This window comes from Syngnathus acus, chromosome 10 (assembly GCF_901709675.1).
Source record: "Syngnathus acus chromosome 10, fSynAcu1.2, whole genome shotgun sequence".
NCBI lineage: Eukaryota > Metazoa > Chordata > Actinopteri > Syngnathiformes > Syngnathidae > Syngnathus > Syngnathus acus.
In genome coordinates this window covers 10,752,379-10,770,405 of record NC_051095.1, presented here as the reverse complement: position 1 = coordinate 10,770,405, position 18,027 = coordinate 10,752,379, and the positions used below count along the sequence as shown (strand labels likewise).

Genomic DNA, 18,027 nt, shown 5'->3' with positions numbered 1-18,027 from the left:
CAGTAAACTTGAATGGCCCCGGGCCATAGTCACGGATGAGGGTATGAGATGATCAAATTGTGTGCAAAATGCCTGTGCTATTTATTTGATGCGTTTTACATATATTGGTGGTGTTGATTATAATGAATCCATGATGCACTTGCCAGAACAAAATCCATTAACACGTACGGCTAAGCAAGGACAAGTGATTGTCCATTGTCAAATGGAAGAGTGATTTAATCATTTTAAATCCACAGTCAGCAAAAAAAATAAAAAGAGCTGCCGATTACTCGCAATAGTCAATTGACTGGTGGCAACGCATCGTTGCGTCATCATGAGTGACACGCGCGATGTCTTTAATTGTGTCCTTTCCTTCTGAATTTAGAATAAATATTTACTCATCAGGATTGTGCAAGCAATTCTATCGATTGGTTTTTAAGAAACGCTCTAAATGAATAACTGTCAGAAAGTTTTGGTGGGGGTGCTTGCTGCTTGCGCGTCATCGCGTGTGGGCGCGGTTTAGCGAGTGCAATAATGCGCCGCTAAGCCGCTGAAGAGCTCCAGTGTGACACGCGCATGCAGAGGGAGAGTGCAGCGAGCGAACCAGCCGATCACCGCGTAGTGATGGAAAGCATTAAGCTCTTCCTCTACACCTTTCTCGTGTCTCATTACTTGTGGAGCGTCGTCTTCATCTTGTGGCTCTTCGTCAACGGGACGCCCACAGAGCTCACCAACTATGGATTGCTTCATTGAAGTTGGCGAGGACGAGCGCAGAGACACGCGTCCGAGGCGATATGGACAGTTGTGAAATTTTTGCGCTTCCTCATCTGCGAAACCAAGCAGGATTTCCGCAGGATATCCGTTTCACATAACGCTTCACCCTGAAATGCAGAATGTTTAGCTAGTTGTGGTGAAAGCGGCCGTTAGAATAGTGCGTGCGTGACGGCTCTTTCCCCCCTGCAGGCAATCAATTAGGTACAGTCTTGCTAAGTGAACTTTAATTCGTCCATTTGGAAGAAGTCAGCCATGGCTCTTCCAGATAGTAGTATATCGGTTGAGGAGGTATCATTCCCGGAGATCATCGAGCTGAATGTCGGCGGTCAGGTGTACATAACGCGCTACTCCACACTCACGAGTGTGCCACACTCTCTTTTGTGGGAAATGTTCAGCCGTAAGTCGGCTAAAGGATTGGCCAGGGACACCAAAGGGCGTTTCTTTGTGGACCGGGACGGCTTTCTTTTCCGCTACATCCTGGACTACATGCGGGACCAGCAGCTGGTCCTTCCAGACCACTTCCCCGAGCGGGGACGGCTGCAGCGGGAGGCGGAGTTCTTCAACCTTCCCGAGCTGGTCAAACAGTTGGCGCCCAAAATCAGCAAGCAGAACTCGCTGGGCGACGACTGCTGTCAGAGTGACCCGGAGGACTCCTCGCCCGGGGTGGACGCCGCCCGGAATCTGGGGTCGCTCGGCGCGGCGGCGGCAGCCTGCGCCAGCCTGGTGCCCAGCTCCATGGACGGGAAGCGGTCCGGCTTCATCACCATCGGCTACCGTGGCTCGTACACCCTGGGTCGCGACAGCCACACCGATGCCAAATTTCGTCGGGTGGCCCGAATCATGGTCTGCGGGAAGACCTCCCTGGCCAAAGAGGTCTTCGGGGAGACCCTGAACGAGAGCCGCGACCCGGACCGCCCACCGGAGCGCTACACGTCCCGCTACTATCTCAAGTTCACCTTCCTGGAGCAGGCCTTCGACAAGCTGGCCGACGCCGGTTTCCACATGGTGGCCTGTAACTCCACAGGCACCTGCGCCTTTGCCCACGAGCAGACGGACGACAAGATCTGGACCAGCTACACTGAATATGTGTTCTACCGTGAGTGACGCTGTCGAACCCCACCCCCCTCCCCACCACCTTGTCTGCAAGTGTCCCCTTCCAGCCTCAAGCTCTCTCTCTAGTAGATGTACTGTAGATGTTCTGCTTTGGGCTCCACGCAATTCCTCCCATGAACAGTTCCCCACGAGTGACTCTTTCCACCTCCTCCCTCGTCCCCAGACCCCGTCAGCTTGACCCCCCCACCCCCCGCATCTGATCTAGATGTCGTCTTGACCACACTGCAGCTCCCCTTGCAGAAGACGGACCTTCTTTATCCAACCCCTCTTCATATTTCATCTGCCTCTCTGAAAGCACAACTCTTTCTATGATCTAACTTAGTTCACACACAAGCCCCGGGGTATGGGCGTTACGAAAAAGGGCTTCAAAAAAGTGGCCATCTTGTACTGTGTAATGTCCCTTCTGGCCCAACTCTGTCCTGCTCCTCTGAAATAAATCACCGCCATAATCGGACTTCTTATAAGCCTCGAGGGGGACATGGGAGCTAAAAGAAGCAACATGTCCTGCGTTATCATGTCCTGTATCATGTGACTAGGCTTGTGCCATAGTGGACTTGTCAGTTCTCAGTTGTTGCTTTCAGAGACAATAGAAACAGATAAGAAGGATGCTTCGAGTTTTCTTTTGAGTGCTTAAAAAGTAATGAAAGGCAGAATATAACAAGACCTGGTGGACACAACACAAAGGTTGTACTAGAGTCCACACTGTGCCAAAGGGCCTTTTAGTCGTTTAATCAGCCACGCTAAGCAGGCTGAGAACCCAAAGGGGAAGGCGGTGTTGCGCCACTTGCATCATACTGCTGCTCAATATTTTTTTTAACATTCCGTCGCTCAGTAACCTCGACTGCGCCATGTTTCAACCTCACCACGGAGGCTTAAGTCATGATTTCATTTCAGTATTGTTTGAAGCTGTTACGTAGTTAACGTGAATAGCCGAACGGGAATGGTTGAATTATGCTGTTGTTGGCCCAAATCTGATTATTTCGCTCCGCTGTAGCTAAACCACTGCTCAAGAATCGTCTGCAAATCATGAACATACCTCAGATTACGCCCACAGTTGGCAAAATAGTTTAAGCACACTCGCTGGTAAAATATTAACAAACACTGAGTGTGTATGAGTGCAAGTAAAAGGAGTCATCAAGGTTTTTGTCTGACATTTGTTGTGAAATGTATGACGGAACGTCTGCGTTGAAATGTTAGACTCGTCGGTAAAGGCAAAGTGTTCAACTAAAAGATTTGTCAAATAAAGGTTGTTCTTTCTATTTCATGTATTTTGGATCCAAAATGTTGTCTCGGAATCACACTGATGACTTCCAGCTCAAGCAGGAGAACATTTAGTTTAGTAGCGTTATCATTATTGTCCGCATTCAAATTGCAGGTGAGCTCGGGCCAATCCCAGGTGACTTTGGGACACTTCATACATTCTAAAAACACTTGGGTAAAAAAAAAAAAAATAGCTAAAAAAATAAAAAGTCAATTTTACCCAAATTTCTGGGTTGTGTTGCATAAAACAATAAATAATGTTTTTGAAAAAGTCATTTTGTATGAAACAACCCAATAACTGGGTCATTTGGTAGAAAAGAACCTCCCTAAAAATTGGTTATGTTCTAGTCGTTGGATCAAATTGACCCAGTGAAGTAATGTTTGGCCTAAATTTGGTTATTTTTGACCCAGCTGACTCAACTTTAGACTATACCCACATTGACGTCTTCACTCTAAAAAGAGTTGTGTCAAAAATAACCCAATTATGGGTCAAAAGGTGTCAATCAGCACTTGGGCCATTTTGACACAACTTTGGGGCTTATTCATTTCATCACTCAGGTGAAACGAATAATGCGTAAAACAACCTAAAAAGTTGGTTTATTTTCTACAAAAAACCCCAAAACAAAAAACATGGTTGTTTGGTGGGTTAATCATTTCATCCAAGTCTATCGGTTAAATGAAAACCCCCAAGAGTGAGCTTGGCCCCTTTTTGACCCTTTTCTTGTTTTTTTACTCGACTGTTTGTAGAGTGCAACGTGCTGGAATGTGGTAGCTAGCCAGAGAACATGGGAGATCAAACTCCACAACTGAACGGCAACTTCCTAATCACCAGTGGTTCGTACAATCCCATTTATTAAAGCATTAAGTAGTAACTTAAGATCTTATTTCTAATCGTATTTGTTTGTATTATCTGTAAAAAAAAAAAAATAGGCTATTGCATACGAAGCAAAGACAATTTCTTTATACTGTTCAGCACTTTCCATAGACAATTATCACAAAAGTGCTATACAGGATAATTAAGTGTGATTAAAAAAAAAAAAAGTGTTGCACTAAAGCTTCCAACAGATTGCAAAAGACTCGGAGACATTATAAAGTACAGAAAAGCTATTGGTCAAAAAACACATAACCTGATTTTAGTCAGTAATTGGCCGGATTACTTCCATTCATTTAATTCCCGAGTTTGTGCACATTTTGTCTGCCGTCAGTAAATACAGCAGCAGGCAAAACAGCGGGTATTATATTCCGCTAGAACAACAACTTACGAGGTGGCGTCTGTAGGTGAGATAAATCCGTTCATAAACCTCGGACTCATGTAACACAAGATTATCACGCTCGAGCAGTTCTCCACGCTGCACCTGAGCTCTCTGTCCGAGATGGAAACATTCATCGGCTTCGCACATAAACAAATGCGGAAACAACCCCCCACCACCCAAAAAATGGCTGCAAAATACATATGGCTCCCCTTCCTGGAAAAGAAAGAGTCTGCTGGGAATGAAAGTGGATTATGCTTGCAGTGTCTCCAAAGCCTAAAGCAAACAGGCAGCATTCCTCTGTCGCTGTGCTTGGGCACACTGCACTGGGGGAAACCTCATTTAGCAGCATGCTGAACTGCAATCCAGTAGGATATTAAGCCAAAATTAACATTGTGAATAGGAAAATTACTATGAAAAAAATGTAACCGCTTTGCTTGTAAATTAAACAGCATAGAGTATCAAACATAACCTGTTGTGATAAAAGTTGATGGTTGATGTGCAGAAAATAATGTTTGAATTTCTGAAGAATGTCGATTGAATGACTGTTTTAATTTTGATTGAAACATGTATTTCCAAATATAATACATACCATAGGAATTTATTGAAAAAACATAATGCACTTAAAGAAATACAGTTGACAGGCATTTACAGATTTACATCCACAGATTTTCTCTTCTATCTTTTCTGTATATTTATATATTTATTTATTTATTTACTTGTTTGGGCCTAGTTTTTTTTTTTTTTTGCAGCAAACATATTTAATGTTTAACAACATTTTTGTTGAAGGATGGATTTTTTTGCATTTTGATGGGCAACAGTCAGCTATTCATAGGCACTGCAAATAGCTAGCGTCCATTGCATAGGTAGAGTTGAGGTTAGCATGTTGGCTTGGCCCCCGGCAAATGTTCCAGTTTCTTATGTGGCACCTTTGCAAAACGAATTTCCCACCCTGCTCTAAATTGTTCATGAATGACAGTGTGAATGCTAATCTATTTGTGGAGACCAGCCACAGATGTAACTTGCTTCTTGCCCAAAGTCAGCTGAGATAGGCTACAGTGATCCGGCAATCCCAGTGAGATCAGTGTAAAACACAAATTGTCTGCCAGGTCTTTTGCGGTGCTCAACTTTAGTAGAATTTCTTTACAAAAATTACATGAGGCTACTTTGAGGTTACTTTAGGTCATTAGCACAAAGCTGCTGAGTCATGTCTGAGTGTGAAATCTTAAGCCTTGGTGTTTTAGCCACTCTGCCTCTGGACTCGTCCTGGGACTCGACATTCAACAGCAGACGAGCGAGCGCCATCGATGCCCGGCAACATTAAGGTCAAGGGTCGAGCCTTGCCCGCCCCATTGATTCACCGATTGCCGATTGCACAACGGCTACATTTGCATGTCGCATTAACGCGGCATCCTGAGGAAGCATCGCAGCCTTTGATTTAGCTGTAAAACCGCAAAGCAAACAGGAAAATAAAGCTGAGAGCCTTCAGAGCACCAGTCTGTTCTCGCTACCACCCGGCGGCGATTTGCCCCTCGTCATGTTCCCCCTGCTGTCATTGTCATCCACATGGCAACGCGCCTTTCCTAGGATCGCCTTGTCTCTCAGCCAGCTGGGTCAGCGCTTTCCCTATTTGGATAGCAGAGGAAGGGATGTACATCAAAAGGGAAAAGGGAAAGTGGGCCGAGGAAGAGGAGGTAGAAAGTGATTTAAAAAAAATAAAAGAGAGAGGCGAGGTGGGGATGGGGGAGCATTTTGCAGAGAATTCTGTGCTCCTATCTCTGCTCTCCCTAAGCTTTGCCTCCATGAAGAAGCGCTACTGTATGTTCTTCAAAATGGAAATGGGCTCAAGCTGGCCTGTGATTGTGTTACACCAAACAGACAGATCCATGCGATTAGCCTGCATGTTATGTGAGTCATATTGATTTACAATGAGATTATGCCAGCAGAATGGGGGGAAATTTGATATTTTTAGGACAATGAGATACAGTACTGTAAGCCCCACCCCCATCTCTGGCTCGATGTCTGAGATCAGCGACGTGTGGCGTAACTCTGCTTGAAGGTGTGTTCAACGTGATGTTGGTATCTTTGCAGAAAAGCACAGGTCAGTGGATCTGCGAGAGGGAAGGCTGCTCTGCAGTGGGAGTGATCACTGCTGACTTCAAGCATAGTCAATCAATTTAGAAAATATAATACAATTATTCAGAAACTTTGATACCCGTCGTTCACATATTTGTGAATGAAAAATATTGTATTAAAGCTACTTTACATATTATTTGCTTTCAAAAATGAAAAATGACTGATTGCTTGATTTTAAAAGGAACTAAATTAGAATACATGTTAATACGTGTTACATTAATAGTTACATTCAGCAGATACAATAAGCCCGCTCAACATAAAAATCACATTCTCCTACAGGTGCACATCTTCCATCTTACCGACATCACAGACCGCTGCTTTGCCAAATCGACCAACAAGCTCAGTGACCCTTTTCGTCGCTACAGAAATCAAGGGTACCATTTTTGTGCTCTGCAGCAGATACGTTGTCTGTGATGACTGATGAGCAGTCCAAAGAAGCGAGCTAGGATAGGCTTCAACTCTTCACCACTCTGAATAGTGTAGAAAAAAAATGAACTCAAATTTTGGAGGTAAAGCTCCAAGGTTGTGTGTGAATGTATCAGTTTTGTGTCGGTTTTTGAATATCTGGCAGTGGCTGCACCATCAGATGTTTTTGCTGGGCTACAACTATTATTGCTTGCGTTTTGCTTATTTATGCCCCTCTCAAATTGTTGGGCTGCAAATTTAGGACTAGTGTCCTATCACGTTCTGTTTTGGCATCTGGAGAACAGGTTAGCCACCTTATGGGAGGAGTCTATGTGTGCTCCTTGCTCCGGGATGCTACTGGGGTCAAGCGAGGGCAATGCACTCCCCAGTTTGCCTTGATGCTGAACTGGCATTTGGCACTCATCAAGCCACCACAAACTCTGACACACACACAAACATGCATGCACACACAAACAGAGGGCAGGCAAGACGTGCATAAGCCTCCCGCACGAAGCCAACCATTTAGGAGCTGCGATTGTCTTGCTTCTTTTCACTCAGTGTAATCTTTCATAATACATTTACAAGCAGACATGCCATTTGCCTCCGCCTTTTCCTCTTGACAGTAATAATCAGGAGATTGTGGTAATAAGAAAAGCATCTTTGCTACTTATTAACTGGGAGGAGAGATAACAAATATTGCGGGAAATAGGAGCGAGAGAGCCCCAGGCGTACATTACCGCTATTATTTTCTTCATCAACATGTGCACAAAGTCTTCTCCCTTTTGTTGCATATGTCAGCCTTAACGACGACACCCACTCTCGAATGTAAGCTGACACGCAAACGCGTGTGGCGACACTGGCTCCGAGCATCTTTATCTCATTGTGCGCTGGACTATTTTTAGTGAGGTAGGCATCGAGCCAGATGTGTACCTCCTGTGCTTCTATGTCATGAGTACACATCCTTCACTATACATCTGCTAGAGCACCAATCGGCTTGCCATACAAGGAGAAAGTCAACATGAAGTTACAGCAGAGATAAACAAGCGTTCACACATCCAGTCTCAGGATTTCTTGACGGTTGGGACCTTTATTACATGTCAGGTGTTTATTTCTTCTGTGGCCCGAGTGAGGATAAGCAGTTAAAAAAACGGTTCTTAGATTTTACTTTTATAAGGAGAGTCATGAAACTTCACTGCCATGTTCCGCCAACACACAATAGTGAAAAGCAATGCGCTAATATAACAGTAGACCCCTGCGCCCGCAAATGTAGCAAAAGCCCTCTCCTCTCCAAAAGAAATCCTTCAAGTGCTGATAAATATTCAACATATGTACTTTTCCAATGAAAACCGGGGGAAATCCCTGCCAAAACAAACCAACAAAAAAATAAAAATGGGGAAAAAAATGGAAGTGCTGAACCATTATTATTATTATTATCATCAGCATTATTATTATTATTGTATAATGAGTAGATGAGTAACTTCTGGTATTTGTGGGCCAGCCCGGTTCTTACCTCCACATTTATATACATGCATGTATTTGTATCATCTAAAATGAACAAATACAATTAGGCAATATAAAATCCATCCAACAGTCAGAGACTGGATTCAAACATGCAAGCGCAGAAATGCGAGGCAAATGTGTTATGCATTCAGTCACCTTGCCCTCCTGTGTGAAAAGTGCAATATCAATCAATCTTATGGTCCTCACTTTACTGCTTACGAGCATCACAGTGGTTAGTGGGTTTGCCTCGGAGTCAAGAGGGTGAAATTTTGGCTCTACTCTTTATGAGTGGAGTTTTACTGTTCTCCTTGTGCTTGTGTGGGTTTTCTCCAGGGACGTTTTCCTCGAACATTCTAAAAATGCGCATGTTGGGTTCAATGAAGACTCTAAATTGTGTGCATGTGCATTGTTCGTCTTGCTGCATGTGCCCTGCCATTAGCTGCCGACCAGACCTGGATTTTACCTTGCCTCTTGCCCAAAGTCATTTGAGATATAAGTTCCAGATCCCCCTAATGAGGACAAGCTGTACAGCGAATTAATGGATGGGACAAAATCTCCACAAGACCCTTGGAAATGACCTTCAGCAGTCCTAAAATGGCAGCTTTATTGTAATGATAAAGAAAGGAAACTATTTGTAGACCCAAACAAGAGGCTTGTGGCACATTTGGTATTCACTATGTGTATTATTCATTCTCACAGCTCCTCTACAATATTGCGTCTTCCCCCTCAAGACCCATAAACGTGTGATTAAGTGGAATTTATGATTGTGCAGTGCATAGCGTTAGGCAAAGTGAATGGTTTAGCCAGGCCGGTGGCACATTTTAGTGATGAAGAGGCAATTAGAGACATACGTATAAGGTCCCAGACAATGTCAAAAAGAACAAGAGCAGCGACAGAGGTGAAAGAAAGACAAGAGGGAAAAGAATAAAATAATGTGAACGTAGTGCAGAAGTTACAGCACTAAAAGGTTAGATTAGGGTTTTGTCACGATTACAATATTGTCATTGAATGTTTCCGATTGCATTAATATGGTTACGACCCCATTCACAATAATTCTTTTTCCCATTTGAATTACCGAGAAATACAAAACAATTCTGTTCTAGTGAGTCAGCATTTATTAAAGCATGAGTATCTTTCAATGATCCCTCTATATTATAGAATTTCATCTATTGTGGGTAGGTCTGGAACATATTCCCGACATGGGAATACGCTGACCAAAGAGGTTCAAATGATACTTTTGTCCATCATCGCCATCTACTGGCCTGGCATGCAAAAGACCAATTAGATTTTGCACATCTGTTGGGTCTGGACTGCTCTCAGCATTTACAAATTTCTAGATATCACTTGAGATCATTTTTCCTACTGAGACTTCCAACACCAGATTTTATTTTCGGTATAAATTTGTGTTTTACTGTTTGGTGTTGCTGAACTTTGTGGAAGCTGTTTTGCCTCAAAGGTGTATGTAGGTGTCCGTGGAGAGTTGTAAATGTGTCAGTGTTGACTGTTGTTAGGCTGGGATTCACTTCTCAGCCATCTGGAGACTAGGTGTCTAATCTGCCTGTCGAATTATCAGTAATCTGAAGGGTCAGCTTTGTCCTTAGTGCTGTCGTCTTGATCGCTGTCTCCCCTTGTCTTCAACTCAGGATGAGTTGTACAGAAGACCTTGGATGACACCTGTCGATCAGCTTTAGTTGGTCCTGTCTTCATATGGAGTCGTCTTTTCGGTTTGGTACTGCGATGAAAATCGTTATTGACTTTATAAATGACCGGCATCCAGGTTTATTTTCAAGGCTCCCCACCTCGACACCCCATTGATCTTCCTATTTGGCAGCAGCTCTCGACTCTACTGTTTGTCAGTCATTTCCTTAACATTATGCAGATTGGCAGCTTTGTAATTGCTCAGAGACTCACAAGTACACACAGGTGGATTTTTGATGCAGGGGACTTGAGCGTGTAAATTTAGTCGAAAAGAGTGTGGCGTCAAAACGTCTAATTAAACGCCCGCGTGTTTTTGCTCTGATGCTAATCACAGAGGAAAGCCTGTCAGTGAGAAGTCTGGAGGTAGTGAGGCCAAGCACACAGATCATTTCACAGAGTACATGTTAAGTCGTATGATCTACAAGATGAATAATTACGTCTGAAATATTTCATAGGTGGCGAAATATTGCAGAGGGCACCATATGTACGAACTCAAGCTACAGATGTAAGCCCCTCGTATCGCTCCGCGAGATGTAAGAATCCACTTTAGCTCAGCCTCCTTCACACCACAGTGACGTTTCCATGGAGATGGTGTAATCCTTGTGTTTGCCATTCTCCCTGTCGTCAGGTCACAACACTTATCAACGGATACATGCATGTTTTCCAAAGCGAGTCTTGAATGGTTAACCTAGCTCATTACATTGGGGGTGCTGCTGCTGCTGCTGCCATGGCACCCAAGTGTAGCAAATTATCCTTTTTCACTTCATCTGTCTGAAATGAGAAAAATATGATGGGTTGTGTTCCTAACTGGTAAATTGGAATACTTTTACCCAATGTTGGAACAACTATTTTGAGCCAGCAGCTTGGGTTGATGGTTAGACTAGGGCAGGCAGGAGAGCTGTTGGCCAATTTGGACGTTTTTTTGTACTGAAGTTGAAGTAAATTTAATGTAAGGTTCGTAAAAAAAAGTTAGTAGCAGCTGGATTGTTTGGTGGGTAACACTGCTGATGCAGGGTTTGGCGTTTGAACGTTTTGCCAGTCCGGTGGCCCACCTACAGGTAGCAGGTGACCCCCCCCCCCCCCCCAACAGGCAAAATGGAACGGAAAAAATTTAACTATGATCTTTTTGTTAGAAATAAAAAATAGAAATGATTGTCTCATAACAGTCCGATATTTTATCTTTTTATCTAAACACAATGCGGCTCTGTTTCTTTTTTCCATTTGCTGTTTCAATATTTGTTTCTCTTCCTTGTGGTCCCCGTTTCCATTTCAGGAAAAGTGCTCCAATACTGCTGGCGTTTTACTTGCAGGAATACTGGTCCTTTGAGGTATTCCATTGTTTGACTGACATTTTGAGGGCTGGTGCTGAAAGAAGATACAATGTGGACCTCCACTGAGCATTGTGTTGCGCAAGTGCCCTTCAAACATTGCCATCATTCAACACGGCGCCCATCATCCTTTTCAGCCAGAATACGCCGAGCTGCTAGTGCACCTTTTTTGTAATTAGCGTTGTGTTCCTTTATCATCATAATAAGAGAATGTGTGTGTGTGCTTCACATTTAAATGGTTGGTCATTTGTATGCAATGTGAATTTCAAGTTATCATGCATAGTGGCACATCATTATTAGCCACTTAAAATCGTGTGCCGCTGGCAAACTTAACATTCATCTTTTTCTGTCAGTTCTGTTCAGTATTACATAACATATCCCTTTAAAAAACAGTTTCATTAGTTGGCCTCTCTAGACAGTGTCAAGGGGTAAATTAGAATGAGAAATAGATTTCATTACTGGTAACTGGCAAAAAAAAAAGGCAACCCGACTCATGCTATGTTTTTAGACAACCAGTTTAAATAACACACGAACCGTAACACGTTTTAAACACAATGTAACTGGTGACCGAGTGGCAATAAAACTGAATATTAGGTTTTCATATATGAGGGCTCAGGAGACAATGACTATAAGGTAGTGCTTTGTTGAAGACAATGGGAGATGATAATAATGGAAACTATTACAAATACTGAGAATGTTTTGAAATGGGCAGGATATGCCAGAAAGAAAGAGAACATGCAAAATATGAAGAAATATTTAAAAAAAAAAAAATAAATCTCTGAATATGCGAATCGGCGGAGGTCAAACTGCTAATATGCAGTGGTTGGCTCCAGTTTGAAGTTGTAATATCACCAATCAGCATTAGATGACAGGCATGGCTATGTTGTGCTTGTCTTATACTGCCCGATATGAGTAAGCCTAATAATTAGTTGAGGATTTGTAATGAAATACAGGACAACTTTTTTTTTTTTTTGCTTCAAACCTTTTGTCTTTGGGTTAGGATTTTTTTTTTTTTACATGCATTCAAAAATATATTAAAAAAAAAAAATCAAATAGTCCAGTAAGCGCACATGTTTTGCACATGTTTTGTCCATATCTAAATGAGCATTTTTATCATACTGGTTAGGAAATGTGTGGTCCTATGGGGGCCTCCGGTAGCGCTGATTAAAAATTGTGTCCCCCTCTAGCATTTAAGTTGTCCATTTCTGGCCAGTACCTACAAATCTTTATTTCTTTTAAGTACAAGATTATGGCCCCTTACGAGTCGGAAATCTCGATTCAGTCGGGGTGAACAACATAACAAACCTTCTGGAGGACGCTTTGTGACATCAAGGTGCTAAATGTCAGCCAAGCCTCATCGACACGTCGGAACTGCTAATAGCAATAACGATGGCGGCCGAGCCATGTGTCACATCGCACAGATGGGAGAACGCCAGAGTGGATGTGTGAGAAACTAGTTTGGCTTTTGCACACATCCCCCAGAGAAGTGGCCTCTGGGAGGAAAAAAAAAAGGTTGAGTGCTCTCTTTTGCTGTTCTCCTCCATAAGGCTTAGCGATGGAGGAAATCATGGAGCCCATCCCCCAGTGGATTATTCCTCCGACACTGCTAAGCCCCCATACGTACTCCCACGGCCAGGCATCCTCAAACACATGTATTCATTACAGCAGATTTGAAATGCACTGTGCACACTGAAGCAGCGGGTGGAGAACACGTTCCTGTCAGCTCCTCCTTCCCCGGGTTCCTTTTCTTTCTTTCTTGCTTTCTTTCTTTCTTTCTTTCTTTCTTGCTTGCTGTCTTGTGCTATCTGTGCCACTCCTAATGCTTGGACAGACGTCAGGCCTCACATGCAAACACCCACGCGTGTGCCCATGCATAATTGCACAAACACATAAGGCGCATGGACCGCACTCAGACTCATGCACTTTGTCCCATGTTGACGTTCGAAGAGAAGCAGAGGGACTGAGCGTGTGTCATCTTATACATCGGTCGAGGCATCTAGTACCTGACTGTATTTGCGACATCATGCAGGCATCAGAAGATGAGCACTTTGTGGATTTTCATATACTTCCACAGTGAGCATGTATGATTTAATGTCACGTGACTGGATGCACAGTATGCATGCGGCGCTGTCGTTATCGTTAAGCATGCTGGGTGGGCCGCGGGCTGACGAGAGCGACAGGAACACATACCGGCGCTATGTAATGACATTCACCCACTAGAGCGGTATCAATAAAGCTCGGATTTGAGCGATGCTGAGAGAGAGAGTGAGGTGTTCATTTTACAATATGGTTATTATTGCAGTGGAATGGTGCTGCAGTGATTCACACTGAGAGGTGTTTGATATTCTGTCCCTTCCATGTACACTGGAAAAAAATGAAACATTGGATGTAAAAAAAAAAAAAAAATAATAATAATTAATTCTGATGCACAAACTGTTTAATCCTTTAGATTTTATCTCATTATACGTATTACTAAATGTTTTCCTAAAGTACAATATTAAGAAGTGTTGCCTTCCTGACTAAAATAAAGGCATCCCTAGAACGGGTTAATAGCATTTCCATTCATTTTAAGAGAAAAAATGATTGTATCTCTTATCTCACTGCATGTAGAAGTGACAAATAAGCCATAAAAAGCAAGTATGATTGAAACGATTTTGTAAAAGAAACCAAATTCAAAACATAAGGGATAATGTGATTTCTTAGGCATATGTGCAATATGTTCTCGTGACCTTACGGTGCAAAAGTAAATAATATATTTTCAATCGTCAGGAATTGGCTCCCCTGTCAGATACAGGGGTCACCAAGTCCGGTGAGGTTAAAAGCACCATCAACAAAGATACTGAAATAACAGTATTGTCATTGAAGCAGATACATTTGAAGGCAGCAGCAGATTCAAACCAGGCGACCAAATTCCCTTTTAAAATCCAGATTACGTTCGCCTCTTTGTTCTAATATAAAAAGGCAATGACTTTAACGTTATGAGGTCATGTTGTTTTTGTGTACATACCAATCATTTACTGTGAAAATGGTCAGTGCTTATAATGTTTCCAAAAAATGGGGGCTCCAAAACAATTGTGAGCAGGAAAAATTACACAATGTGCAACTATTTGCACAAAGGTGAGAAATCATCCTATGGTGAAAAATGTATCACTTGGCTTCCGCGAGAGGTTTTCACACCACCCATTTAGTCAATGTGGAATAGTGAACACACACATTGGTTCTCCATTCCTTTTGTGTTGCTTCAGTTTTCTTTCCTGGTGAGTCATCTACCCTCCCTTTTCCCCCCTCACTGAGAGAAAAAGCATGTCTTTTATTTTCAAGCCACATGATTTGCTTGGATTAGACAAACAAAACAAGAACAGTTATTATGTTTTTCTGTGTTATTATGTGACTTAGGCTAAGGCAAAACACATTCATTATCTATAATCTTGCTGCATGGACAGATAATTAAAAGTTATCTCCCCACGTTGTAATTTCTTGTATCGACTATCTTAGTTTCAGTGCAGAATTTTAATGAAAAATTAAGCAGTTTTAAGGCTCAAATGTTATGTACTGCACACAAATTGAACAAATTTTAAAAAGGAAAAAGGGATTTGGGAGGACTATCTGATGTCATTTATTCAAGCACCTGATGGCACCAAGATTATAATACTTTTGGAGTTTTTCAGTTATTTAATTTTGACTTTCGTTGGTTCATTTTACTTAGTTAGTTTTTAGGACAAGTTGATTAGTTATTATTATTTCACAAATAATTTATTCAATATTTAATCTATTTGTCATTATTTTTAATACAAGGCTTTGTTTTTAGTTTAAATATATGCAGTATTTTCCAAGTACAAGATTTTGAAAAAAGGTAAAGAGGTAAAAAGATATTTTTTTATTTGATTTCATTAACAAAAATGTTTTTTTAAGTTGTGGATATTCTGTTAGTTCTCTTTATAATAATATTGCTGGTGACTTAGAAAGATCAAAATAGTCGATTTTGTGGGGAGCAAATTGCCTACAATATTGTAAGTCCAACTCATTCTTCTTGGCAAATCCAGCTCTGATCAGTACCATGTCTAATAAGCAACCTTTTGAATAAGTAAAAAAAGAGCCCCAAAATCTCTAATGAAATGAAAAAGCCCGTTATTTTTTTTCCTTCCTCAGGTGGTTCATCAGTGATTCCCAAGGCCAACACAACAGCAGATTTCCGCGTTTTCCCTGAAGAGGTCGCATCCAAACTTGAGCCTGAATCGGTCTCAATGGAGCTCCGCAGCCACGGCGACATAAGCAACAGTGGTCGAACCCAAAGTCTCCCAGAAAGTGGCAGCATCCCAACGCCGGACGTAGCAGAACGACGACCCCTTGACTCCACTCCTCTGTCCCCTTCACTTCCTTCTCCATCACCTCCCAAGGGAAGCCCTGAACTCCCCCCTCCGCCCCCCCTCGTCCCAACCCAGCCGCTGCCGTCACCCAAACCTTCGCCAAACCCCACCCCACCGTCGACCCCGCTCCTGGCCGAGAGCCCCCGGCACCCGGCCAACCTCCACCTAAAGACGCTGCCGCGGCTTCTCCCGCGAGAGAATGGAGGGCCTCCCACTTTGATGAATGAGGATGAGGAGGAGAGAAAGATGCTGGAGGAAGATCTAAAGAAATGCATCGATGACTTCAAAAAGATCCGCATGCCCAAAGTGTTTCCAGATCGCAAGAGGCACTGGCAAAATGACTTGCTCAAGAAGTATAATGCATAGCAGCAAACCATTTAAATATATCCATTTTTTACCTCTGATCCGGAGAGTCCACAGTATTTTCATGGTGCTTGCATCCACTTGTGACCACCCTTGGCAAGTTTACTTCGGCTTCACAATTAGATGCTATCAGCTAGCCAGTACGCACACTAACACTCGAGCTTGCCCATCGTACACAAAAATGTACCTTTAGGCTGATATACGTTTGTGTTCAACAATTAAGTCACCATTAAATATTCCCAAAGTTCATCAGTGATGACGTGTCCTTATTTTGGAATTTGCAATATTTGGAATTATTTTGGCATTGTCAATAACTGCTCCGGGCGGGGTTCTGATTTAATATTTGCTGCAAATTTGCATTAAAAACAATACAGGAATCTGTAGTGCAGGGTAAAGTACGGTATTAGTTGCGTTTTTGAAATGTTTTTCCCTATAATTGATTCGACTTTATAATTATTTGGTTCATTGATTTATCGTAAATACAACTGATCCTTGCTAAAAAAAATCTCTAACCATCAAAAATAAAAAATTTCTTCCATAAAAAAACTGGCAAGAAATTGTGAAATTTCCCTTCAAGTAATTTGTTTGAAAATTATTATGTATCGATTACCAGTACTATGTATAGTATCATTGTTTATGTACTGTATCTTAGCCAGTTATAGTTTGGAGACGTGCCGTGACATTTATCGACGGAAAAATGGTGGCCCTCTAGCACCATCAATGGAGTCAGCAGCCATTTTGACAGACTTGTTCAACAAAGCTTAGGTAAGAGTAAATAAATACTGTGTGCAACGATCCAAATTATATGTTTGTTGTGCGGCATCACACAACACAATTCTTGTTTTCTTGGGGACTACACACAGGAGGTGGCCATGATGAACAGGGACTAGAAGAAGACGGGAGTTGCTAGCAAAGCAGCCGAATCAATTGCTGCTACTTGTAAAACGACATTGTTTTCTTCTCTAGAAATTTCATGTGTTAAAGAAAAAAACCCAATATCATACATTTTTAATTCATCCCGAGGGAGTGAAAGAACAGAGAAGAAACGGCGCTAGAAAATCAGTTTTATTTCAACATGTCATGAATTATTTCAGTGCCAGAACCGACGGTGATCTATTTAAGAACGGTTTGGTTTTTCAACTGTAAATATGTTAAGTGTTCAAGGCTAGCTTTACATAGCAAGTTCCTGGCCAATTTGGTGTCTTCAATGAAAATATGACACACATCTCAGATATGTGGGATGAGGATGGAGTACAAACTCCGCCATAATGTAAACATCTGCAAAAATATGTTCACAGGCTTTCTATGGTAATAAAAACCAAAATCAAGTGGATTAAAGAGCATGACCAACCAAATCATCACATTTCATGGACCGGCACATACAGGTTGATGACTCACGTTCAACATTTAAGAAACGCACATGCCTGGAGGATAAAGTATGTATTTTGAGTCCTAAAATTCCCGTTGATAATCATCCAAAATGTCAAAGCCGTCATGGTGAGTTTAAAAAGCTTTTTCCGTCTCCAATGCTTGTGATTAAAAGGCTCAGCCGTTTTGTCCATTTCGGTGATTACATTATCTTCCAGCTCGCGATGCGGAGCGTTCAGCCAGAGAATGCAGTGTACCGCAAAGCAAAATGGGTTCTTAGCAGGGCCAGAGTGGGGAATAACAATGACACAACCAATGCATAAACCAATGCAGGTGTGTGTGTACATGTTCAAGGGCTGCTCTTTCCTTTCACCTTGTCATGCTAATTCCTTTTGCATTTCCCTAGTTGCATTTTCCCTCTCCCTATTTATAGTTTGTATTCTATTCCATTAGAATCGAGAACAGTGATATCTAACATGTGCAGAT

General features: G+C 42.2%; 2 protein-coding genes across 2 annotated transcripts; both read left to right on the top strand.

Moving 5' to 3' along the window:
• Positions 1-515: 515 nt before the first annotated feature.
• Positions 516-3,131, top strand: LOC119129074 (BTB/POZ domain-containing protein KCTD12-like). The gene has a single exon (XM_037262099.1). It carries the CDS (start codon positions 1,006-1,008, stop codon positions 1,855-1,857), a length of 852 nt encoding a protein of 283 aa, XP_037117994.1. The 5' UTR covers positions 516-1,005; the 3' UTR covers positions 1,858-3,131.
• A 656-nt stretch (positions 3,132-3,787) lies between these two features.
• LOC119129075 (proline-rich protein 12-like) lies at positions 3,788-16,422 on the top strand. The gene is made up of 2 exons (XM_037262101.1): positions 3,788-3,960; positions 15,593-16,422. Exons 1-2 carry the CDS (start codon positions 3,912-3,914, stop codon positions 16,174-16,176), a joined length of 633 nt encoding a protein of 210 aa, XP_037117996.1. The 5' UTR covers positions 3,788-3,911; the 3' UTR covers positions 16,177-16,422.
• The last annotated feature ends 1,605 nt before the right edge of the window (positions 16,423-18,027 follow it).

Excerpts from the sequence above, each read along its gene's own strand:
- LOC119129074 (XM_037262099.1), top strand. The coding sequence starts at position 1,006 with ATGGCTCTTCCAGATAGTAGTATATCGGTTGAGGAGGTATCATTCCCG.
- LOC119129075 (XM_037262101.1), top strand. The coding sequence starts at position 3,912 with ATGGGAGATCAAACTCCACAACTGAACGGCAACTTCCTAATCACCAGT. Across the intron at positions 3,961-15,592 it reads CAACTTCCTAATCACCAGTG|GTGGTTCATCAGTGATTCCC; the intron begins GTTCGTACAATC and ends TTCCTTCCTCAG.